Source organism: Elgaria multicarinata, chromosome 6 (genome assembly GCF_023053635.1).
Source record: "Elgaria multicarinata webbii isolate HBS135686 ecotype San Diego chromosome 6, rElgMul1.1.pri, whole genome shotgun sequence".
Classification (NCBI taxonomy): Eukaryota; Metazoa; Chordata; class Lepidosauria; order Squamata; family Anguidae; genus Elgaria; species Elgaria multicarinata.
Genome location: NC_086176.1, coordinates 105,599,221 through 105,620,957, shown reverse-complemented (window position 1 = coordinate 105,620,957; position 21,737 = coordinate 105,599,221). Strand labels below are relative to the sequence as shown.

Sequence of the window (21,737 nt, the reverse complement as noted above, 5' to 3'; positions counted from 1 at the left end):
ACAGAAATGGGGTAAGAGCAGCCAGGGACATGTCAATACTTTAAAGGTGTAGAGGGAGGGAGTGGGGAGAATCGCACTTACCTGCTTCCGTGATCCTCCCCCACCATCCAAATGGCAGCATGACATCCTGGAAGTAAGGAAGGACATCACGGCCGCCATTTTTTTTTCTTGGAAGAGGAGCTGTGCAGGCGCATGGCAAAAGAAGTTTTTTTTGGCCCAACCCCCCCACCATCCCTGGGGTGGCGAAATTGCTGGCCCCCCAAAGGGCACAGAGCCCCCCTAAACAGCTCCAACCCCAACCCCACTACTCATGGGGAGGGAGAAGGCAGGACGGGCGTCCACACCAGCTGTGGTCCTCAGGATGATCCCAGGATCCCAGGGAAAATGGAGGGGTCATCCCTGCCTGCCCCCGGGATCCTGTGGACACACAGGGATGACTCTGGGGAAAAGGGCTGTAGACATGCCCCAAGTAAGACTAAAATGAGCTATTCAGTTTTTAATTTAGCGGTTCCCAAAGTGGGCGGTACCGCCCCCTTGGGGGCAGTGGGATTGCAAAGGGGGGCGTTAAGAGGCACGGGGGCGGCAGGGGGGTGCTCGAGGTGGTCTTTTCCATACCAGGAGTTTTGGTTACAGAAGGAAATTTCTGATCACTATCCTGCACTGTGGAGCCCGGTTGCATTTCCAACAACATATCTGGTGGAATGTGGTCTGCCTACTACTGTGGTAAGAGCCCTCAAATTGAGCTCTCTCTCTCTCTCTCTCTCTCTCTCTCTCTCTCTCTCTCTCAAAATGTGTCTAGCCGCCGGAACCAAATAACAAATAGACACGGGGTAAGATCAAAGCCTTGGCTTTATTTCTGCAGCGAAAAGACTGCCTTCCTCAAATTCAGGAGCAGCAGCAGCCCTGAATACTTCTCGTCCAGGACTTTTATACTGTGTGGCAAACAAGTTACATATTTGGTTATACAGTGTGCATGCTTGGGTAAATTTCCACAAGAAGCTCATAGACTAACATTGCAGCCACTGCCCTTAGCAGAAACCTATTATGTATTGTCTGTTGACTGAGCAAGCTGGGTCTTTCCAGATAACGTGCTCACCTCTTGATCTCAACTGTATACGTAGTCTCTTCACCTAGGCTGCATGGCTGACAAGGCAAAGGTTACCTATAAGTTACTCCTCTCCTGACCAGGCGCCTAGGCTTCATGTTTGCCTTACTGCTTGTCTTCTGATAGAGAACAGTTAACTATTAGTTAACTATTATTTATATCACTACATCTTTCAAGTAGTCTGCCTACTTCTCTCCAAGCAAAGAAATCGACTCCAGATTACTAAACGTGGTAGTTTAAGACTCATGTTAAGTGACTTTAAACCAGACATTGGGAAACTGATACCACTTCATCAAGCCCATCCATCACATTAAGAATTTACAGAATAGTGAGGTACTCCACCGTAGTTACTAAATGTGATATCTAATATTCTTGCTAAATGACTATCAGATTTTGAAAAGATGATATCACTGGATCAAGTTCATCAATTATGTTTACGGTAATTAAATAAACTAAAAAAATGTAATTGGATTTTGAATAAATATTCAATTAATTGTTACTGTTTTGAATTTTATTGTTGTTAACTTCCTTAGTGGGTCATTGAAAACCGCTATTCTGAATAATGATTTTTATAGTGTAGGGTAGGGGGCACTGGGCATGAGTTTGTGGAACCAAGGGGGCGGTTACCTGAAAAAGTTTGAGAACCACTGTTTTAATTGAATAAACTGCCCCACACTATCTAATGATTGCTGACTAGGGAAAAGGAGGCCAGGAGGAAGCACATGGCCATTTAGGGAACCCTGAGGGCTGGACTGTGGTGCCCCATCCCTGCACAAAACACATCGTAGCAGCCTATTTCTCTTCAAAGTAGCAAAACCCAGGTTGAATATATTTACCGTCATTGTCCAACGCATGTTTAATAGGCTTCCATTTTATCGTTTAAAGAAGAATAAATTAGCCATCAGTACAGGGGAGACAAACCCACGGGGCATGGTTGCTTGACAAGACATTGAGGAACCTGATGATCAATGGTTTATTTGGAAACAACGGAGGCCAAGAGAGTCGGATGAAAACAGCGTTGTTCAAGACAAACGGCTCCAGCTGCGGTAGTTCAATGCACATTATTATAAAGCCACTAGAATCCATTCACCAGAGTGTCTTACAGGTGGCTTTTATGAAAAATCACCATGCAACGAGTGTATCTTCCCTGCTTACGATGAAGCCCTGAAAGGCTCATCAGGTTCGAACTCCAGTAGATGGATGACTTTCAGTGGACTGGCTTTCACAACCAGCTTTGCTCCCAATTTAGCTACCAACAAGCCTGGTTATGATTGGTGAGAGATCCCAGGGTAGCAATTATTTTGTAGGGAAGAACAGTACAAAGTCATGAGAGGAGGAGAGGCAGCCAGGTAGGGCATCTGTGAAGGTTTGAGGCCTACAGAGGCAAGGTAATAAATTCAGGCCGAGAGGCCTGGCTTGTTGTTGTTTTGTTGGGAGGGCGTGTCCCAGAGAGGAATAGTTTCATTTCTCCAGTTAAGGTTCATTCCCTGGTTAAGTTTCATTTCTCCTGTTAAGTTTCATTTCTTCAGAGTGGGAACTTTCTGTTTTGGGTAGGGTGACCATATGAAAAGGAGGACAGGGCTCCTGTATCTTTAACAGTTGTATAGAAAAAGGAATTTCAGCAGGTGTCATTTGTATATATGGAGAACCTGGTGAAATTCTCTTTTCATTTAAAGCTGCAGGGGTCCTGCCGTCTTGACCAGATACAAAAGATCTGGTCCCATCTTCTTTCTTTTTACCTCCTTTCCAGTAACATGGAATTTAGGCTGTAGACATGGGGTGAGTAATACTCCAGAAACTTATGGCTTAACACAACAGTTTACTACTAAAGTAAAACAAGCAAATTACAACTAAAGCTATTTAGTCAATAGAGCTGAATGATACAAAGGCATTAAAAGAAAAGAAAATTTGCAAAAATGCAAGTTCTTTACCCTAAGCTGCTGCTTTCTGCTCCTTCCATAAGCTCTCGTCTTTCTCTGGCTCTGGTCTGCTCTGCCCTGGTTCTGGCCTGGCTTGCTCACTTTTTTATACCCTCTTCCCCCAAAACTAGGGTGACCATATGAAAAGGAGGACAGGGCTCCTGTATCTTTAACAGTTGCATAGAAAAGGGAATTGCAGCAGGTGTCATTTGTATATATGCAGAACCTGGTGAAATTCCCTCTTCATCACAACAGTTAAAGTGCAGGAGCTATACTAGAGTGACCAGATTTAAAAGAGGGCAGGGCACCTGCAGCTTTAACTGTTGTGATGAAGAGGGAATTTCACTAGGTTCTCCATATATACAAATGACACCTGCTGAAACTCCCTTTTCAATACAACTGTTAAAGATACAGGAGCCCTGTCCTCCTTTTCATATGGTCACCCTCAGGGTGACCATATTAAAAGGAAGACAGTTGCATAGAAAAGGGAATTTCAGCAGGTGTCATTTGTATGCATGTAGCACCTGGTGAAATTCCCTCTTCATCACAACAGTTAAAACTGCAGGTGCCCTGCCTTCTTTTGTATCTGGTCAAGAGGGCAGGACTTCTGCAGCTTTAACTGTTGTGAGGAAGAGGGAATTTCATCTGGTGCTGCATGCTTACAAATGGCACTTGCTGAAATTCCCTTTTTTTAATACAATTGTTAAAGATACAGGAGTCCTGTCCCCCTTTCCATATGGTCACCCTAGCTCAGTGGTCCTCACCAAATCTTCTGGCAGTGAAAGGCATGTTAGTTGTGAATTGTATAAAGCAGCCTTCCCCAACCAGATGACCCCTTGATGTGTTGGGCTACGTCTCCCAATGCATTTGTCCTGTCATCCCCAGCCAATATGGCTACCCAAAGACATGCTGGCTGAGGAAGATGGGAGGTATACCCAACTCACTGGGAAGGCACTAGGCTGGGAAAAGGTTGGTATACCTTCTTTTGGTATCTTGTCAGTACTGAATTGACTGTTAGGTTTCCCTGAGTGGCTGCAAGCTGTAATTTGACCATCCCTCCAGTCCACTGTCTCCAGCCCATTCAGTTTTTGATACAAGCATTTCATTTATGTTCACAAATCATGTGAACATTTCCTTCTCACAACCCCGAACATAAGCAGGAACCCAATTCTTCTTCTTCTTCTTCTTCTTCTTCTTCTTCTTCTTCTTCTTGCTATCCCAGACTTGTGCTTGTTTTCAAAAATGCACACTTGCCCTTGTGTGCATTCCACCTCCTCCCCAAAAAATAAATAACTGCATTTTGACACCAACGGGGGAAATCCATTTTCCCCAATCAAAAATGTACATTTTGCTGAACTGGAAAAAAAAAGACACTCGTGTTTGGAACACGAACGAGGTGAAATGAGCTTTCAGAGAATTTCAACGAGCTTTGAACGTCTCCCATTCACCCATCCCTAGTTGTCGAAGTGTCTCTCATATCCCCCTTTGGTCTTACTGCCTTTGGTATTCAGCGCTTCCTTACATGGGAGATTTGCCAACCTTTTGACTGTTTGGCTGCTCCTTTCCTGGTTAAATGCTAGGATATGTTGCTACCTGCAACAAGCCTTCAAGAGAGGGTGGGATCCAAAAAGTGGAGTGAAATAAAAAGGTGTGATATTTGCAATTTTGAGACCCTTTAGCAGAGGGGTTTATGTCGCCCTCCAGAAGTTATTGGACTGCAACACCCATCAGCCCCAGTCAGCATAGCCAATAGTGAGGGATGATTGCATTTTCAGCCCAACAACATCTGGGGGGTCACACATTCCCCATCCCTGGTCTGGCATACAAACATCTGAAGCCACTTTAGACCAAGTCAGACTTGTATTGTCTAGGTATCAGGAATCCAAGGTGTCAGGCAGAAATCCATCCTTTCCCTGCTACTAGTGATCCTTTAACTGGGAATTGAACCTGGAACCTTTTCCGTGCCAAGCGAGCGCCTTGCCACACAGCTATGCGTGGTATTTCCCTACATAACCAGTGACTGTCCATCACCTTTCACTTGCCCACTTCTACTGATTTGTGTAGACCACTTCATTTGAAAAGTGCTTTACAATCTTTATTAGGTTCATCCTCACAACAACCCTGTGAGGTAGGTCATGTTTTTTTCCCCATTTTACAAATGGGAGAAAAGAGGCAAAGAGAGAGAGAGAGAGAGAAAGGGAGATGGCAAAATCTTGCACGGGGATTTTGCACGTTCCGTGGGTGTGCATCCCTATTCAAATCACAGTGGGCATCCAGTTCCCACTGAACGTAATACTTGCCTCTGGTGGAGACACGTACACCTCCCCTTCCGTGGCCCTTACAAGTGCAACAGCAGGTTCAGCAATTTGGACCCAGGTCTCCCAGATACACTCTGCTCACTGGACGTTTTCCCTGCCTAATGCTCAGAGTTGTGATCTGGGCATGATTTGGAAGGCAGTAGGTGAGCACAATGACCTGCCTTAAATTATAGCCTGCCACAGTCTAAAAATTTAGTTGCTCCGCATATAATTATTTATTTCTCTTTAGAGAATGATAATGGGTCAATCTACAGATGTTTCCACTCAACTCCAGTATAAAAATCTCTTATATAATATATGTACAACACATCATATCACAATATTATTTTAAAAAAAAATTGGGAAAAGGTTCTGTTTGCCTGATCCATTGTTACAAGCACACACACGCACACGCACACACGCACGCACAAAGGAAGGGGGTGAAAACCAACCCTAATGTTTAGTGCTAGCCATATAGTTCCAGTAGGATTGCAACCTGGCATCAAGAGCTGAGCTTCAGTCTTAGGGAAATGTTTAACATTAAAAAATAAAAAAAATAAAAAATAAAAACAAGACTTTTGAAGTCATAAAACACAAAATAAAGTGTAGCTTTTCCTTTTTCTTTCATTTCCTCTTTTCTTTCTTTCCTCTTTTTTTAATAAGATATATACATCAAAAAAATAAGAGCCAAAAAAAGGCATTGGTTTTTAATGCTATTAGAAAGCTATATAAATGTGCACGGGTCCTTTTTTCTTCTTATCAAGAAAGACCAACGGAAAACAAAAAAAAGCGCCTCCAGGTTCTAAGAATTTCCTCTGGGGGTATTTTTTTTAAGTACCTGTAAAGAGAACATAGGAAAAGTTGGAAAACAGGCAGAAAGAATGACAGTGCAATGCTATACGTTTGTTATTTGGATAGCTAAAATCTAGGTAAGAAATTCATACAGGAGCCCTAAGACAACCTTGAGGTCAGAAGTCTCAGGGTGACTGTAGCAGTTTTATTGGCGCTGACATTTGTTGCAGTGTTTCAGTGCTGCTGCCTTCCCACCACTGGCTCACTAAAGCTGCAATCCTATAGCTAGTTACCTGGCAAGAACCCCCAAAGATCTCAATAACACCGACCGCTGGGTAGGCATGTATAAGATTGAACTGTCAATCATTCACCCTCTGAAGAATTCTTACAGCAACTGAAAAGAACAAGAAGTCCCAACAGCTTCCTCGGTTCTTTCTACTGCAAGAAATGAAGCCCTGTGGAAGCATTGGGTCTTTTTATGTTCTTGAGAGGCTGTGCAGGTGGGCTGCACTTGGAAAAAGCTAGATGGGGGTCTCAAGAGCTGGTTGTAGCAACTGCGAAAAGCAAACAGCAGCTACAGTCACTGGGAGGCTTCTGACCATATAGAGGGTTGTGTTTTCATTCCTCTCTACTGCAAGAAATGAAGGCATCCTGTGGAAGGTATCCTATTGCACTTGTGGGCTTCCCCTGGGTTTCTGGTTGGCCACTATTGGAAGACACTGCTGGACAAGATAGGCCTTCTATGTGATCCAGCATGGCCCCTTCTATGTTAGTGAGTGGGTGTGCAGATGTGCTGCACTTTCGTCGCCAGCTGAAGACCTTTTTATTCTCTCAATATTTTAACACTTAATTTTAACTTAAATTTAAATCTTACTGTTTTAACTCTGTATTTTAATCTTATATCAATTTTGCTGTGTGGTTTTATCCTGGTTGTGCTTTTTATACTGAATTTTGTAATTGTGCTTTTAACCTGTTGGTTGTTTTATTGTGGTTTTAATTTTTGTGAACCGTCCAGAGAGCTTCGGCTATTGGGCGGTATAAAAATGTAATAAATAAATAAAATAAATAAAATTTGTTGTCGCAGTTGTTAAAAGCAACAGCAGCTACAGTCTCCTGGAGGCTTCTGATCATATAGAGGGTTGTTGATCAGGGACTCTTGCTAGAACCAGCCATAAATCATAAGAACAATTCTATCCGCCCTCTCCAATCACCATGCTAAGGCACTCTGCCAGAGAGGGATCCCTTCCCATTTTTAAATGGATACATAGAACAGAACAGACACATTTTAGAGTGGGTGAAAGGAAAAAGGGGCGCACTGTTTATATTCAAAATGTAGTTCAAAATGAATGTCGACTTAGGCCTAATCTACACTAAGCAGTACGTAGATATTGCACTACGAAAGCGGTATATAAAAGGCAGGAGCCACACTACTGCTTTGTAGCGGTATTGAAGTCCGCTGACAACTGTTGGGGCCCATTGACACAGACCATAGTGCTATATCCTGCTTGGTGTGGCTCCTGCCTTTTATATCCCGCTTTCATAGTGCAATATCCTGCTTGGTGAAAATTAGGCCTTAATCTCATAATGAGAAACTTTCAGTTTCTGGACGTTGGGGAGACACTCCCACCCCACCTGAAATAAAAAGTGGACCCCCTCTTGCCAGGCTCCCATATCCTAAGCCAACAAGGGACACCCACATCCTTACAGCAATTCCCCTCTTGGCTGTTTCTAAGCACCTTGCAGAGCACCTTGGGTAGCTCCTTTAGAGTACTGAGTGGTTCTGACTAAGTCTGGAGCGGATCCACCGCCCCACTGACATCGGAGCCACCAGCCTCCACTGTTGCATGGGTATGATTTAGTTCTTTATTAGCACAGCACTTGCATAATTGCTTGGTAAGAGATACTCTCCCTCCATCCTGCACCAGAAACCCATGATTCAAAGAAACCATAACACTCCGTACAAGTGATCAAACTATGTGTGAGCACCAAAAGCACATGGGAAATGTAGTTCAGCCCCACCCACCCCACGCATCCCGGGATGCCACCGCTGGCAGGTGCAAATAGTAGCAGCTGTTCACAGGTACTAACGCAGCCCTGCAGACTCACCTGTTCTAAACTGCCAATCATACACTGTGGGGGCGGGGTGAGGAACAACCAACCAACCCACTACACAATCCAAAGGCTTTTTGAGCCACAGCAACGAACAGTACAAGTTCCCCATCCATTCCGTTCCTTCATAGCGGCGTCAGGAATAAAAACTCCCAACACCTCCCACGCCATGGAAATGTACCAGCTCCCAAAGCAGCAACTGGTGCATCTCTGAAGCAAGGGAAATTTGAGGCAGTATATCTGATGTGACACTGTGGTACAGGGAATAGAAGATACAAAGAAACTGCAGCTGCTGTTCCGGCACAGCCGTAGGACATCTAAAAACTGCTCTCAGCAGTGTAAAGGAGAACTTACCGCCCACCCTGGCCCCTTGATAATCCTTTATCAAGATCTATTCCTTCTCTTCATTTTTTGCCTCTCTCTCTCTCTCTCTCTGGCTCCATTCAGAAGACATCTTAAACCACAGCTTTATCAGCGGTGGTTAAGCCAGAAAATTGGGCTGTGTTCAGAAGACACTTTAAACCATGGCTTTAACCACAGTGACTAAGGCAAAAAGCTTTATGCACCATGGTTAAAGACATGGTTTAAGGTGTCTTCTGAACACGGCCTGGCTTTCTGGCTTAACCACCGTGGTAAAAGCTGTGGTTTAAGGTGTCTTCTGAACAGGGCCATTCTCTCTCTCTCTCTCACTCTGCAAACCCTGAAGAGAGGGTCCAGGTCACATCTCTTTTCTATATGGTACTTAAACAAATTGCTAGCATTCCATACTTAATGGCAGCAGCAGCAGCAACCATTGCTAATGAACCATTGCTAATAATACATACATTCCCCAAAGTTTCCTTCGGAAGCTCGGACTGTACCTGATTCTTTGATTCTTATGCTTCTTCTCCATTGTCCATCTCAACCTCATCCAAGTCAGGCGTGTCTGAGGCTCGTGACAAGATGTCTGCCATTAGTGCCTCCTCCAGTTTTTTGCGTACCTGCTGCACTCGCTCCTCTTGTTTTCTGTGGAGAATAATCCAGAAAGCTACCATTGAGACACCTTCTCTCCCATTTAAAAATGGCTTAAGAAAATGGATCATTGAAATCAGCAGGACAAAATTATCCAGGAAAAGCATTAAGAACCTACAGGCTGAAATACCATAATTGACAAATGAGAACCTGCATGCTGGGAACCAAGGCATGTATGATTAGTACATGGATGACTTTTACTAAGAATAGGAAGTTTCCCTAAAAGAACCCAAGTTTATATCCCTCTATGTCAATGTTCTTCATTGCAAGGTCCACAGGCCAGCTGCAGCTCCCAATCACCTAAAGTGCCCCCTCTCTGCCTCTCTCTCTCTCTCTCTCCCTCTCTCTCTCTCTCTCTGTGCGCCTCAGTTTGGACAACACAATAACCAGCGGTGGTCTAAGTAGTCAACCATTAGTGGATTAGTCAGTGGTTGGTGATTGTGTCATCTGTCAGGCGAAAACCACCACATGGTTGACTATTTCCTCAAAACAACCAATGGAGTTGACTATTGGCACAACCATTGGTTAGCGAGCTGCTTGTCAGGCTCCGTGGACTATTTTGCAGGGTTGAGTTGACTATCTTAGCTGGCTACAGAGTTCCTGGGCAAGAGTGGCCAAAACCATGCCGGCTGCTCTGCTACAGCCAGCTCAACTCCCTAGATGCTGCTGGGATAGCACCGGGAGGACTGAGGGATGATGGAGGGTGGGGAGAGGGACGGGGACTGTGTGTCAGTCAAATTCTGGGTTGACTATTAGTCCACTCAACGCCAGCCCCAGCCACTCCACAGTTGTGTAGGAACATGTTGTGTGGAGAGTACCCCCTCTATAATCAACCCTGGAGTTGACTATTAACCCACCATTGACTATTGTGTAGTCCGAACGCAGCATCTCTCTCTGTGTCATACATTCTCTTTGCCTCTCTCTCTCTCTTTGTGCAGCTGCTACTCACTCTCAACAGGGGCTCTCTAGCTTTCCGTTATTTGCTTTAGCAGCGAGTGGGCTGCTGTGATCTGGGCTACTGGAGGAGGCCTCAGGGCTCATCAACTATAAGGTGGGAGGGGAGGAGAACGCAGGAGCCATCAGCCAATTAGCTATAGTGGGGCAGAAGCCCAAGAGTCAAGGACTAATGTGATTGGCTAGCTGCAGTGGTGCACTGCACAGGAACTGGAGGTTGAGGGGAAATGCAATGCACAGGTGACAGAGACAGCAATGCGGACATGCATGAGGGTGGTCCTGCACTGAGTAGAGCAGAGCGCACTCTCAGCTCTTAGCGATGAGAAAAGATCTATCCCAATCCAATGAACCTGTCGGAATTTGCCTGCCCGGTGACTGATGAGGCCTTGCTTGGATGGGGAAGAGAGGCCTCAAAAGGTCTACAGCCGAGTCTGGTGCAGTGTCAACACCTGATGGTGGGGGGGAGGGGGGCAAGAGAAGAAAACTACCTGCATACAACCTTTCTTGTTAGAAATTAAAATCTGCACTCGTTGCTGTGGCAAATTATGAGATTATTTTAATGAGGCTCTTTGCAGGTAGCTCGTTATTGGCCCACCATTCATCTCAGTCAGGGCCGGCACTACCATTAGGCGAACTAGGCAGCCGCCTAGGGCACAGACCTCAAAGGGGCACAGTACTGCCCTTTAAGGGTCACAGTTTTATACAAATTAGCTGTTTTAAGAAAAAACAAAATAAAAGGAAGATATAGTAGTTCAGAAACTCTTCTTAAACAACTGAATTGAAGTTGGCAAAGTGTGGGTGTGGGTGTGGGTGTGCAAGTAGCTCGTCTTGCCTAGGGCACAAAATAGTCTGACACCAGCCCTGATCTCAGTGACATCCATTGATCCCACTGACAAACTCTGAACAAGGATTTAGGGCTGAGAAGAAAGTATTTCAGCTAACGCTAAGCTGAATACTAACACCACCATCCACAGTCATAGAATCATTTTCCCCCTGCCCACAAATGGTTGGGGGAAGATACTTAACAACTTTTGCACGGAGGAAATTCTTAGAATTTCGGGTTGGCGGTCTTACCTTTAAAGAGCAGATGGCCAAAAGAAAAGGAAAGAAAACCTGCCACCTGAAAATCTTCAGAAATGGCCCAGCCCATGAAAGTTAATCCAAACTTCACTCCTACCCACCCTGAAATTTATGAGAATTTGGGCTCAGCACTTATTTATTTATTAAAACATTTGTGTCCTGCTCTATATCACTGGGAACTCAGGGTGGCATACAGATAAAATTATACAACAATATAAAACAATAAATATACACAGCTAAAAACAAATTGAACCGTTAATCAAGCTAAAACCAGTATAGTATATTTAAAAGCAAAGTAAAACCAGTTAAAACAATGTGCAGGCTTGTTTCAGCAGACTCTCTGGGTATCTGTCCATCTACCTAATGCTACCAATTAAGTATTGGAAACCCTGTGGTTGTTGACATTTAACAGTAATGCTTAATATAGTAGCTGGGGGATGCTGGGATTTGGAGTCCAGGATATCTGTCAGGCACCAGCTTGGGGAAGGCCAAATTAACCGGTTAAATTAAGGCACAATCATAGGTATGTTGAGGAGCTGTGGGCCCTTTTTTCTGTCTAAACATGCATAGGATTGTGCCCTTAAACAATTAAAATCGTTTTGACGGACTTAAAAAAAGAGCACTCCCTATCGAGCTGACAACACGTTTTTAAAGGAAAAGTTAATTAATCTAAGTACTTGTAAAAGCAGCGGATGACAGGTGTCAGCTTTGAAGATACTCTCAGACAGCAGGGAATGTCTCTTCTAAAGGGCTAGATGAGTAGTGCGTAGCTACATCTTTGGTTTTTTTCTTTAATTACAAGTGGGTGTGGGTGTGGGCAGGAGTTGGGGAGGAGAGTTTTTACTGAGAATGCAGCACATAAGGAGGGGAGGATTACTTCTTAATAGACCAACTGCTATCAGATTGAAAATCACACACCCCAGCCTCATTCACCAACGTATGACTAGGAGGATTAGGGTGGGGGGAAGGCCCCATTGCACTGATCAGAACGTTATCCCCCAAAGTTCCTGGCCATACAAGGGGAGATTTTCATTCTGACTGTAGTTGGGAAATGAAGAGACACACCTTCCTTACCTGAGTGCTGTGTTCCTAGTAAGAATTGCCTCCAACAGGAATTAAACTTAAAATGAAGATCTTGCAACACGCTATGCATTGGCTTGGCCCTAAAATGGTGCCTGCTGAGCCATACATGCCTATCATCCTCCCACCCCAATTATTGACCAAAATCCCAAGAAAGGTAGTCCTACAAAGACCCCACTGAAATGAATGGGACATAAATGAGCTGCAATTAATTTGTCGCATTGGTTTCCATAGGATTTAAGTGAGACTAACTTTCTCTGGATTTGGGCCATTATTTTATAAAACTGCAAAAAGTTCCATATGAACTAGGGGGGATTCCACACGTCGTACTGAGGGCGCTTCCATGCGCCCCCAGTGCGCCCCCAAAGCGATCGTGTAGCTTGCCTGGAGAAGAGATGAGGAAGAGGCGTCCTTGCCGCTGCCGCCACCCACCTACTTCCTCGCCGGCCGGGTCGGAGGCGGGGCATGGAAGCACCCTCAGTACGACGTGTAGAATCCCCCTAGATTGCTTAAAAGCAATTAAAACTCATACAACCCATCAACTAAAATTTCTTGAAGTGGGTGACAACCTTACATAACATTTTAGGTCATGGGGAGGCAAGGATGGCTGTCAATGGCTACTAGCCCTGATGGCTATGTGCTACCTCCAGTATCAGAGGTAGGATGCTTCTGTATACAAGTTGCTGGGGAACATGGGCAGGAGGGTGCTTTTGCACCGTGTCCTGCTTGTGGGTCCCTGGTTGACAGCTGGTTGGTCACTATGTGAACAGAGTGCTGGACTAGATGGACCCTTGGTCTGATCCAGCAGGGCTCTTCTTATGTTCTTCTATTCTGGTAGGGTCTACTTTCTTTTTGAGTAGAACCCTGAGATCCACCAAACGGAAGCTGGTGCAAAAGGCATACGCTTGGAATGAAATATTTTTGTGCCCAGCAATATGTTTTAAGTACAAGAACGGAACAGAGCTTCCTGTCCTTGGAAGTGACATGGCCCAGTGGTAGAGTACGTGCTTTGCATGCAGAAGTTCCCATGTTCAATACCCCGCTTCTCAACATAGGCCTGAAAAAGGCCTGGAGGGCCTCTGCCAGTCAGTGTCAACAATACTGGCTTGATGGACCCATGGTATAAGGCAGGTTCCTAGGCACACTGTGTTCCTGTACAACCCAAACTTTCTTCATTTCAGCAGTATGATTTAGGGTGGAAGACAAGTCATTTTGTTACTGCTGCTATTAAATAACTTTTTTTGCTATCTGAAAGAGTTGTAATTTTTTCTCTATACTCACTGATATTGTAAACATGTAATTTAAAAACACAATAAAAATAACATTTTTAAAAAGTTTGAGAACTGGGAGTCACAAACCCTTGCCAACATACAGGGAATCATCCAGCGATCTACCGGTAGATCCAGATCTACGTTCTGCCAAACCCTGTTTTATGAGATCTGTGGAAACTGTCATTTATCATTCTAGCATTTATGGGAAAATCTCAAGAATCACCAATTCCCTGGGGCTGATGGCCAGATTTCATCCTCACACTCATTACTTGCTATAAAATGCCACCAACTAGCTTGGTCCAGAAGTATGAGGAACTGAGTTGCTTTTCAGACTTGCCTGGTTAAGCCTTACCGTTGTTTTCAAAGCTCTTTAATTTCCTGTGCAACTATTCTGTTATTAAAGTTAACTCACGGTCCTCTTACACACAGCACTGCAAATATGATTTCTCAAATACCACTCAAAACACACCCACCCACCCAAACATATTTTAGAGAACTCTGGCTATGGGGGCGGTATATATGTGTAATAAATAAATAAATAAATAAAAATACATTTACACTGCAAAAGCGTAGTCAGGTTTGGCTCACCGTATAGTCAGGTGGCTACCAGGAGGAGGACCTTCTCTGCTGTGGCACCTCGGCTTTGGAATGAGCTCCCTAGAGAGGTTCACCTGGCACCTGCGTTATACTCTTTCGACCTTTTTATTTTCCCAGTATTTTAACATTTTATCACCTTAGTCTTTTAACATTCCTGTTTTAAATCTGTATTTTAAATCTTTGTACTGCTGCTCAGTTTTATCCTGGTTGTAATTTTTCTATTGTATTTTTCTATTGTGTTTTTACATTATGGTTTAAGTTTTCTATTTTAAATTGTACTTATGGTTTTGATTTTTGTGAACCATCCAGAGAGTATAGAATGACACCTAAGGGGCTTTTTAAACAGAAAACAAATGCGGATCTGGTTTTACTAGGATGGAACCAAAATGTCTGAGGAAAAAAAGTCTGGGATTTCTCTCTCACATCTGCCATGAAAAAGGCCGCTTTGCAGAATTCTCTCCAAATATTCTCCACCATTTGGTGGGGGGGGGGAGAGCACCAGTGTACTGGAATGAGTGGGGCAAGTGTTTTTAAAATCATTAACATTAGTAGAACAAAGGTAATAATCATTGACTAGTTTGATATGGATGCTAATAAAAAGAAAGAAATTAGATAGTAATTACTCTGCGGTATTACCTGACATAGGGTCAGTGATACCATCTATCTATATAAATAAAAATGAAAAAGACCGTTCGTTACTGTCATTATATCTCCGAAAGTTCTTCACCGATTGCTTTGAAATTTTGACACAGCGTTGCGTTCAAATACGCGAGCGTTGTTATGTAACTATGTTCTCTATGGGGTCAAAGGTTTGTCTTAAAATCGAAGAAATAGGCCTCCTCAAAACCAGTCCTGCTGATCATTGTGACATCACCAACCAGTAGGCCAATCCGCTGCCTCTGCCTCCTCTCCTATTTGCATGTACTCTCGCAATTGGCTGAATGAATATAGATGTCACACCTGTGACAGTTACACGTTCTGAAGAAAGGTAACTGCCAGGAGTTTCCAGTAACCTCCTCACCGTAAAAACATGCTTTTATATCTCCAAAAGTTCTTCACCAATTGCTTTGAAATTTTGACACAGCGTTGCGTTCGAATACGCGAGCGTTGTTATGTAACTATGTTCTCTATGGGGTCAAAGGTTTGTCTTAAAATCGAAGAAATAGGCCTCCTCAAAACCAGTCCTGCTGATCATTGTGACATCACCAAACAGTAGGCCAATCCGCTGCCTCTGCCTTCTCTCTTATTTGCATGTTCTCTCACAATTGGCTGAGTGAATATAGATGTCACACCTGTGACAGTTACATGTTCTGAAGAAAGGTAACTGCCAGGAGTTTCCGCTAACCTCCTCACCATAAAAACATCTTTTTTAAAAAACCAAACAATTTGCTTTACTTCATCCAAATAATGCCTCACAGAAGATCACACTTAAGTCGTTGTACTCGCGGAGCGGAAGCACTGCGACGAGAAATTGCAAATCAGACTGAGGAAGTACGGGCATCAACAAACGAGAAAAAAAGAAAAAGAATGCCTCAAATACGTGCCAAGAAACCAGCCAAGCAACGTTCAGCCAGACTTGAGGATGCACGGTTGCGAGCACGGCAATCGCATTCTACAGCTTCAGATCTGCTTTGTTCTCAACAGAATGAACGCGACAGGCTGAGAGCGGCTGAAAGACGTCAACGAGAAACAGCACATCAGCGTCAAACACGACTCCGTGGTAAACAATCACATGATTACAATCGCCTTGCATTCTGGTACAACCCAGCTGATGGTTATAGTTTGAGGCGGCATGTTCTCATCGGCACTGTGACTGAAGTGTGTCCTTATTGCAGGGCTCTTAAATTTAATGGAGAAACAAAAGGAATGTGTTGCGCTGCTGGAAAAATTAAACTGCCTCAACTTGGAGGACCACCAGAGCCATTACAAACTTTGCTTGCCGGATATACCGCAGAATCAAAGCATTTCCTATCTAACATCAGGAAATACAACTCATGCTTCCAAATGACGTCGTTCGGCGCAGAAATCATCACAGCTCCATTTATGCCAACTTTCAAAGTCAAAGGACAAATTTATCATAAAGCCGGCTCCTTCCTTCCGTTTCAAGATAGTCAACATAAATTCCTACAAATGTATTTCATTGGTGATGGCAATGATGAATTGAATGCATGCTGCGGAATTTATACCGGCATAAAAAGGTCCATCGTTTCAAAACTGCTACAGCTACTTCACGAAAAAAACAATTTAGTACATTTGTTCAAAACAGCAATTGACATGATGCCATCTGATACGCACAAGATTGTTATTCATGCTGACAAAACGCCTGCTGGAGAACATGTGCGAAGATTCAATGCTCCAACTATAGACGAAGTGGCAATTGTTATAGTCGGAGATCAATCTTGACAGGACCTTTCAAAGGTGAAGATGTCCTCATTTCTCGCATTCCTATGATTCCAACAGATATGCCATTTCAATTTAAGAGATTGCAATTCCCAATTCGATTGGCGTTTGCAATCACCATCAACAAAGCTCAGGGCCAATCTTTAGAATTGTGCGGTTTAGATCTAGACACAGATTGCTTCTCACATGGACAATTATATGTTGCGTGTTCTAGAGTCGGCAAACCAGACAATCTCTATATCTACACAGACAATGGAACAAATAAAAATATTGTATATCCACAAGCATTGTGAAATTAAACATATTAGAAACATCCGCTTTGTCTTTTCTTTCTTTTCAATTTAACCAGACTGAGCCACAGCAACGCGTGGCAGGGTACAGCTAGTAAATAAATAATGCCTTTAAAGCTCTATGTCTTTATCACAGATAGGACGCTAGCATGCCTTTTTGGTTTATTTTAAAACTCTTGCATCAAGTTCACACCAAGGCTACAAACATGCCTGGTGGGGTAAAAAAAAATCTCACTAAACAATAAAGATGCTTTATGTTGCTGTTTACAGATCTTTTCCTTTATCTTTCCATTCAGTACAACACACTGGGTCAGGCTTTAGTAGTGTTGGGGGGCAGCAATGTCAACGCTGATGAATGAGATTTATTTTAAAGCAACACACGGGCAATGCACGGATCGTTTTACAAAGTACAGGTCAGGGAGCTCAAAAAAAGGTATTCTGTGAATATGGAAGAGCTGGCAGGCGCTGCTTTAAAAACAGAGAGAGAGAGAGAGAGAGAGAGAGAGAGAGAGAGAGAGAGAGAGAGAGAATGTTATCAAATCATCCACTGGCATTTATAGAGTAAGCTTTCAGTAAACATCTCTCTCTCTCTCACCTCTGTGTGTGTGTTTGTGTGTGTGTGTGTGTGTGTGTGAGAGAGAGAGAGAGAGAGAGAGAGTAGAAAATATGTGGTATAGCTGTGTGCAAGTGGCCTCCAAACTTCACCATGGGGAGGAGAGATTCTCCAATGTTTTTTCATAAGTAGGCTTCACCATTGGCAAGGGTTGTAGAATAATAGAATAGTAGAGTTGGAAGGCTCCTATAAGGCCATCGAGTCCAACCCCCTGCTCAATGCAGAAATCCACCTTAAAGCATTTTAGGATATTTTTAGTATGTTTTTAGGATGCTTTTAGGATGTTTTTAAACAGTGTATGCCATGTTTTAAATCAGTATTTTATGTGTTTTATGCTTGCTGTTGTTTCCTGCCTCGGTCCAATGGGAGAGGCAGGTAAGAAATATTATTATTATTATTATTATTATTATTATTATTATTATTATTATTATTATTATTATTATTATTATCCCTGACAGATGGCTGCCCAGCTGCCTCTTGAAGGCCTCTAATGTGGAAGAGCCCACCACCTCCCTAGATCATTGGTCCCATTGTCATACTGCTCTAACAGTCCAGGCAGAATCTGGCTTCCTGTAACTTGAGCTCATTATTCCGTGTCCTGCACTCTGGAACGATCGAGAAGAGATCCTGGCCTTCCTCTGTGTGACAACCTTTCAAGTATTTGAAGAACAGCTTCTTTCTTTTTTGCCTAAAGTGTGTGTGTGTGTTTGTGTGGTGTGTTTGTGGGTTGTTTGTTTTGCCCTGCCATTGCAAGTGGCAACAGCGTCAACTGCATTGAGCAGGGGGTTGGACTCGATGGCCTTGTAGGCCCCTTCCAACTCTGCTATTCTATGATTCTATGATTCTAACTGCATTGGCAGCCTGGCCTACATGTTGCATCGTTTGCAATACCTCGTATACCTAGGGGGTGGGAAAGTGAATGCAGCTATCACACAAAAAAAGAAAGAAAAAGAAAATTTAGAGAAATTTCTGCAAAGTTATTATTATTATTATTATTTATTTATTTATATAGCACCATCAATGTACATGGTGCTGTACAGAGTAAAACAGTAAAAGTTTCCTTTTATTTCTAGTGGTTAAGAAAAGAAAAACCTCACGACTTTTCTGAGGAACATGCGTTCTGAGAAATTTTGGCTCAGTTCTAGTTGTCATTCTTCAGAGTTCAGCACCTTCTCTAGGTTCTTCCAAATGTTATATTTCTGAATGGCGATTGTGGAGATAGCAGAGATAGGCTTAACCATTTTGTGGTTAAGCAGCGTGGTTTAGCGTGTTGTCTGAACGGGGCCTACGGGGCCTTGTGAGGCAAAGTGTTCCACAATGTTGGTGCAACCACCAAGTAGGCCTCGTCTCTTGGTGACTCTCTCTTGGTGGGACGCACAGAAGGGCAGAGGCCCTTGATCTCAGGAAATGGACAGGCTGGTATGGGAGTTGGCAGTGCCCCCCAGGTATTCCAAAGCGTCCTAAGGGAAGCGTATAGGTCTTCTTCTGAGTGAGAATGGAAAGATCCTTTGGAGAAGCAGCACAACGGTTTCCCCACAATTGTGACTTAGACCGTACACAACTAAAGCCCTGTTCAGGCCTTCTCCCAAAGGAAGTGTATAGGTCTTCTTCTGACTGAGAATGGAAAGATCTTTTGGAGAAACAGCACAAGGGTTTCCCCCACAATTGTGACTGAAACTGAGCTAAAGCTCTATTCAGGGCTTCTCGTGTGTCTGCTGTCCCCATTAGATAGGGTGACCATATGAAAAGGACAGGGCTCCTGTATCTTTAACATTTGCATTGAAAAGGGAATTTCAGCGGGTGTCATTTGTATATATGGAGAACCTGGTGAAATTCCCTCTTCATCACAACAGTGAAAGCTGCAGGTGCCCTGCCCTCTTTTAAATCTGGTCACTCTAGTAGAGCTCCTGCACTTTAACTGTTGTGACGAAGAGGGAATTTCACTAGGTTCTCCATATATACAAATGACACCTGCTGAAATTCCTTTCTCTATGCAACTGTTAAAGATACAGGAGCCCTGTCCTCCTTTTCATATGGTCACCCTACATTAGGAGGGGAGCAAATGTTCAAGCCCCAGCTGCATCCAACATCACATTTGTCCCCATCTACTCATGGGAGGCGACTGTCTGAAGAAGAAACCCACCTGCTTCCATCAAGGCTCTCCACTTGAACCAGAATGCAGATTTCCCAATATTCTGGCTTGTGTGGGGAACCCTCAGAGATACAGTAGTAGGGTGACCATATGAAAAGGAGGACAGGGCTCCTGTATCTTTAACAGTTGCATTGAAAAGGGAATTTCAGCAGGTGCCATTTGTATATACGAAGAACCTGATGAAATTTCCTTTTCATCACCACAGTTAAAGCTGCAGGTGTCCTGCCCTCTTTAAATCTGGTCACTCTAGTATAGCTCAATTTCCCTTTTCTATGCAACTGTTAAAGATACAGGATCCCTGTCCTCTTTTTCATATGGTCACCCTATACAGTAGGCCCTTCTCTTCAGAAAGTCGCCCTCCACGAGTCGAAGGGGACAAATGCAATGATGGAGCGGGGGTGATGGAGCCCCCACCCCTCCTCGAAGATTTGCTGAACCCGAAAGCCTTCCTCAACCTGGGGCGCTCCAGATGTGTTGGACTGCATCACATCTGGAGCGCCCCAGGTTGAGGAAGGCTGCGTTAAAAGAACACCTGGATAGAGCTCGTTTCTGTCGCACGAATTTCGCCAAAGAGAAGAGCTCCACACTGTAAAACCAAGATGGCGTCCGATTTTTGCTTGGAGAACTACTTCTAAGTGAAAACGCACTATTACAAATTGAATAAGAACTCCAGGCCTGAAGCAAATGACGTTCCCATTAAAATGTTCAGCTTGATTTCCAATGCTAATTTGTAGAAGCAGCACAGTGCGGGGGGGGGGGGGGGTTGAGATCTCTCAATAGGCAATTGACTGAAACAGTGGCCCATGCAAATATAACATAGCATAATTAAAAATAAGATAAAATGGAGTGTGTCATGGAGGACAAAGGAACGATAGGGAAGCGGTTATGACTTTCTGAAGCAAGCAAACCTTAGAAACCCTATTTTTCCAACGGACAGTTGGAGAATTGTGGCTTTAGAGTGCCCTCCGCTGGTGGCTGTGGGGATGTCAGCTGTTCAAAAAAGAAAAAGGAAAAAGCTGGAACATTTCTTTTTACGAGTTAGCTGTCTCCTGCTGGAGGCAGAAATAATAGGGGGGGAAACCATGCTGTGTTAACTTTTTATGCTTCCATTACATTGTTCAAGACATCACGAGGCTGAAAAAATGCTTAGTCCTGAACTTTAAAAAGATGGTGGGGACTATTATGCCAGAGTAACTTTCAAAGGGGAAAAGAAAAAAGGATTTTTGGATTTATGACATCGAGGCGCTGCGTTCTTCTCTCGAGTTCAAACAGTTCCAGGACTGCTCAATATTCAACAAGATCTTTTACCCATTTCATTTAAAATCTGTTTAGTCAACCAAGGTTGCCCTCCATCTTGGCTCACCAAAGATAAAGCAAAAGGTTCTAAGGGCTTTTCTGAAACTGTTATGCACTAAGACCAGTCTACGCGAACCCCGGATCATGCAGTAAAGCTGCTCTCGGGTCGCACCACTTCATCCAGCAAGTGTGATGGGTGGCTGCATTTCTCATTCTTTCCCCATTACAAAATTTAAAAAATCCCTTCATGTTAAATAGTTGCATGTCAGGAAAAGGTTAAGCAAGAACTCTTCCCTCCATCCCAATGCAGCTATTATGGCACTCTAAAGTGCTACAGTCCAAGAACAGCAATGACCACATGATCTGCTGTGGCTGTGTTATCCCACCTCTTAGATGTGTCTGTTCTGCTTTGAAGGTGTTACTTTCTATGGCACGGATACAAAGCAACTAGGAGTTCTCATTCAGGGGTTGTGTCCGTCCGTGTGGGGTCTGGCCATGTCGTTAGAACACAAGAACCACAGAAGACCCCTGCTGGATCAGACCAAGGGCCCATCTAGTCCAGCACTCTGTTCACACAGTGGCCAACCAGCTGTCAACCAGGGACCCATAAAGCAGGACACAGTGTAACAGCACCCTCCTACCCATGTTCCCCAGCAACTGGTGTGTATAGGCTTACTGCCTCTGATACTGGAGGTAGCACATAGCCATCAGGACTAGTCGCCATTGATAGCCTTCTCCCTCCAGGAATTTATCCAACCCCTTTTTAAAGCT

General features: G+C 43.8%; 1 protein-coding gene across 1 annotated transcript in view; it reads right to left on the bottom strand.

Annotated features, from left to right (window-relative positions):
• Nucleotides 1-5,097: 5,097 nt before the first annotated feature.
• Nucleotides 5,098-21,737, bottom strand: part of MBD2 (methyl-CpG binding domain protein 2) — a 73,083-nt gene continuing 56,443 nt past the window's right edge. The window contains exons 6-7 of the mRNA XM_063128247.1: nt 9,083-9,227; nt 5,098-6,159 (exon numbers count right to left, since the gene is read on the bottom strand). Of these exons, the coding sequence (XP_062984317.1) occupies nt 9,098-9,227 (130 nt within the window). The 3' untranslated portion in view covers nt 5,098-6,159; nt 9,083-9,097. The remainder of the gene's footprint in view (nt 6,160-9,082; nt 9,228-21,737) is intronic.